Here is a 3,894-nt window from a genome sequence, read left to right as displayed (position 1 = left end):
GGTGATAAAGGGTGGAGACGATCAGTCTCGCAAGACTGTGCCAGTTAAAGAGAGGACGCTAGAAGCATAGATGGTTGGGTCAAAGGAGACTAAGCAAGCAGTCGATCACGGATCGATTGCTCGGCAAAGAGGGGAGGAAGCCGTAACGAATGACAAGTGTAGAAGGGCGAGGAGAATGCTGAAAAATAGCGGGACGAATGCTAGAGTTAAAAGTATCTGGTGCTTGGTGGTTGTTATAGTAGCGGCCGCTTTAATGCCCCGTATGGTTTAGAACTAGCTCAACTGACGACAGACTGACTAGCAACGAGTCGGTGGTCAATCGATCAGTAATGAGACCGCGATCTTCGCCGTTCAAGAGGACAAACAGGCTAAAAAGCGAACAACAGGGGGAAAAAATCAACAATCAGGACCCAGCATCTGGGCTCTGACCCATTTTACAGGCCCCAAAGAGTGGAAAAGTTTACGCTGCGATGGGCGAATCGGGAGCAAGAACGATGCAACATCCGGGTCGGAACCCAGATTGATACACCCAGATCCACCCGGTGCTTCCCACTCTCCGTGCGTATTTTCTGCCTTGAATACGCCATGCGGGATATGAGACGGGTTTGACACAGGTCACCAGTCATCACAGAGGCTCGAGCAGAACCTTTTCTTCCGGAGAAACTCGCATATTAAGTCCGACGTGACTAGGGCCTCTATTTGTGGGGGGCAACGGAGGTAAGCAGCTGCAAGCACAAGGCAGATGGAGACGATGATTGGCTAAGGACCCTGTTGGGCTCCATTGACGAGAAATTTCCAGGCTTCTTCGCACCTCCTTAGGCTTGTTCGAGGGATCGATGCCAAGCCAAACCAGGAAGAGAGATGACGATAACCCGGACAGCCCGTCATTTCATTGGACATCAGCTAGTATACGGATGAGGAATGAGATTGTAGGCTTGCTTGCTGGGAGGGGACGCCACTACGGAAAATCCAATCTGTCAGTGCACTGTCACAGATAGTACTATGAAGTTTGATAAGTGTGGTCTGTACTTCGTACCGGTGTAGCCAAGGGTCACAAGGTAAGGGAATACCTCATTACCTCTGTCACGTTCCTTGGGTAGCAAGCAGTAAGCATGAGCAGTTGCCACCTGCAAGCGAGGAGCAAAATCGAATTGACACTGGCGGACTCATAGACTCATAGTGAGTAATCCTCCGGAGTAGTAAGACTGAGGGGCCTAGAACCTAAGCAGGAAAACGTGGCGAGAAAAGCTAGGAAAGAAAGCTAGGATTGCAACCTGCCATCATTTCGAGCCAAGGGAGTGAGAAAAGAATTGGGGCGAAGAGTCCATTGTCCCAAAGGAGTAGCCAAGTGGGCCGGAGAGGCGGGATTCCAGCCATCCGAAGCCCCATCGAATTTTCCCCTGTTCGAACCCGTCTCGGGAGGGAGGGGCTCCGGTGCGCATGAAATAGTGCTGATGACTCAGCTATGCTTCCCTAAGTTTAACTACCTACCTTAACTAATGTTAAATACTGGGTACTCTGGCATACTTGGGTTGTACGTCTCCCCACCAACCAACCATCACAGTATGTCCGCCAGAAGACGCATCATCTACACCTGGTATGACGGACATACCCGGCTGATGCTGTGTCACACTGATACACAGTCAAACCGTTCACCGCAGGTTGCTGCTGTTCTTGGATTGATCAATGGATTCCATCCACCGCTACTTACGGAGTACTATTGGTACTCCGTACAAAGTACGAAGTAGTCTACCTCCGTAGTCAAAGTTCCTTGATAAGCAGAGAAGATTAATCCACGATCGGCTATTGTAATAATAGAAATTGTCTTCTATATCGTAGACTCCACTGGCTTCGACTGGAGGTTCCCACTAAGTTGCTGCCTGGCGGAGTAGATTCCCTGCTCTTCGGTGCGGCTGAACAGGCATGTGCTTAATGCTTACGGCTTCACCGCGAAATGTCTCTGATAAAGCAAGCGTGGTCTATAATGATTCATTCTGAGGCCAGTCACGTCGGGTACCATACATAGTCACGTCAATAAATCAATACTCGATACTCGTACATGTACATGGTGCTCACGAGTCCTCCTCATCCCCATCCTCCTGGTCACTTTCGTCATCGATGGGTTCAACCAGAAGGTTTCCACCGCGGCCGATCTGATCTCGGATGGAACCCCCGGCACCCACTTCATAGACTACCCGCGGCATAGGTGAAACCAGTCGAAATCCGTACTGGTGGTCGAACCCCTCTGGTTTGGCGACCGCCACAGTGCCCTCATGGGGCTCTTTCAGTAAGTCATAGCATTCGACAAAGGCGTACAGCTCATCGATGCTCGCATCAGGCGCGAATTTCCGAATGACGCGTTCGCCCGACGGCAACCTGACACTGATGCGCACCGCATCCTTGGCATCCGCACCGGGTTCCGCAGCGATCGACTGTGCTCGCCATTGTCTCCACTGCTGGATATCTTGGATCCGCTTCTCCTCTGCCGCTTGTCGTTCCGCCGCCTCCTGCTCCGCCCGTTGTTGGGCTGCCTCCGCCTCGCGTCTCTGCCGCGCCCGTTCGCGGTCAATGGCCAACGAGCGCTCGTAGGCGGAGTCCTGCTGCTCGCGTAGACTGCGCGACGCCTGCTGTTCTGCCCGTGTGGCTCGAATGCGCTCCAGAGGTTCTTTGTTCTGAGTGATCGCCGTCCGAAGCTTTTCCACAAAGTCGGAGGGAGACGTGGTGCCTGGGATGCGGGCGACGACAGACATCGCAGTCGAGGAAACATTGGGCGTATGGACGACCGCAGCCGCGAAGGGGAACTTGGTACAGCGTAGCGAGTTTGCAACCTGGTATGCCTCCGCATCTTGGATGTTTCCTCCCCACACTAGAATCTCATTCTGCGGGTCCTGGACCAAATCGGTGACCTCGCGCGAGAGCAGGGTGTCGCGGACCCAGCCGTGCGTGTCGTCGTGCTCGGGTGCAATTAGCACGACCAGGAGGATTTTCAGATCCCGGTGCGCTTTTTCCAGCGCCATATTGTACCCATTTTCTAGGAAGCGAATAGAGTTGGTGCCGTACTCTTCCTCGAACTCCCGAATGAACCGGGCAGCGGTATCTTTGGGTCCCAACGGCCGTCGTCCATTGGTATTCCGGCGTGCGCCATGTAGAGCAGGACTAGCTGTGGTGTTGAAGAACCGAGGCAGGAAGGGAAACAGAGAGCCGAACAGGCGAAACGAGCTGTACAGCAATCTGTAGAGAAGATTGAGCGGGGTGAACAAGAGCGCTAGAATGAAAGGTGGGCGATAGACCGGCTGCTCCTCGGATTGGGTGACTATCCGGGGAGCAGGTTCGGCCGAGCGAGTAGCTGGAGAGAATTGCGCGTGTAGGTCATCACTCAATAAATTCTGCGTCTGTCGAGTGGGCCTTGGGGGAGGGGTATTTAAGGCGGCGCGAGCTTCTTCAACCGGGTCTGGACCTTCTCCGTCAAAGAATTTCGAGATGGCAATCTTCATAGACCTGAGTTTAGCCATGGCGCAATCGAGCCCAGTGAGGAAATACTGGGAAGCCTACCTGCACGTTCCATTCCGACCTCCGTAACAAAGGAATAGCCTCCAGAGGCTCCTGGCCGGTCACTGCAATATAGGTTTCCAGACTGGTCCGCTCGCTGTCGGACAGCTGCGAGATATCAAGCCCGGATGAGGACATTTTCAATTGACCCTCTTGACCATAAATGGGATGTATGTGGGCGAAATGATATGAAGCCGCACGGAGACAGGTTAGAGGGGAAGCGGTGAGTCTGCCTCGGTTCAAGGGTTCGAAGATAGCAGAATGCCAGGACTAAATATGTACTGCATATACTCTCTCAGAGAGGCAAGTCGATAGCCTCCTCTAGGGGGGGGGGGGGGGGGGGGG

General features: G+C 53.4%; 1 protein-coding gene across 1 annotated transcript; it reads right to left on the bottom strand.

Moving 5' to 3' along the window:
• Positions 1 to 1,931: 1,931 nt before the first annotated feature.
• BP01DRAFT_356250 (clathrin-mediated endocytosis regulator UBX3) lies at positions 1,932 to 3,872 on the bottom strand. The gene is made up of 2 exons (XM_025574897.1): positions 3,553 to 3,872; positions 1,932 to 3,488 (listed from the first exon to the last, which is right to left on the bottom strand). The coding sequence occupies exons 1-2, from the start codon at positions 3,685 to 3,687 to the stop codon at positions 2,073 to 2,075; spliced, it is 1,551 nt and encodes a 516-aa protein (XP_025431612.1). The 5' UTR covers positions 3,688 to 3,872; the 3' UTR covers positions 1,932 to 2,072.
• Positions 3,873 to 3,894: the final 22 nt, after the last annotated feature.

This window comes from Aspergillus saccharolyticus (genome assembly GCF_003184585.1).
Source record: "Aspergillus saccharolyticus JOP 1030-1 unplaced genomic scaffold BP01scaffold_13, whole genome shotgun sequence".
Lineage (NCBI taxonomy): Eukaryota > Fungi > Ascomycota > Eurotiomycetes > Eurotiales > Aspergillaceae > Aspergillus > Aspergillus saccharolyticus.
Note: the sequence above shows the minus strand (reverse complement) of the source record. Positions and strands in the feature narration are given on the sequence as shown.

Excerpts from the sequence above, each read along its gene's own strand:
- BP01DRAFT_356250 (XM_025574897.1), bottom strand. The coding sequence starts at position 3,687 with ATGTCCTCATCCGGGCTTGATATCTCGCAGCTGTCCGACAGCGAGCGG. Across the intron at positions 3,489-3,552 it reads GGTCGGAATGGAACGTGCAG|ATTGCCATCTCGAAATTCTT; the intron begins GTAGGCTTCCCA and ends AGGTCTATGAAG.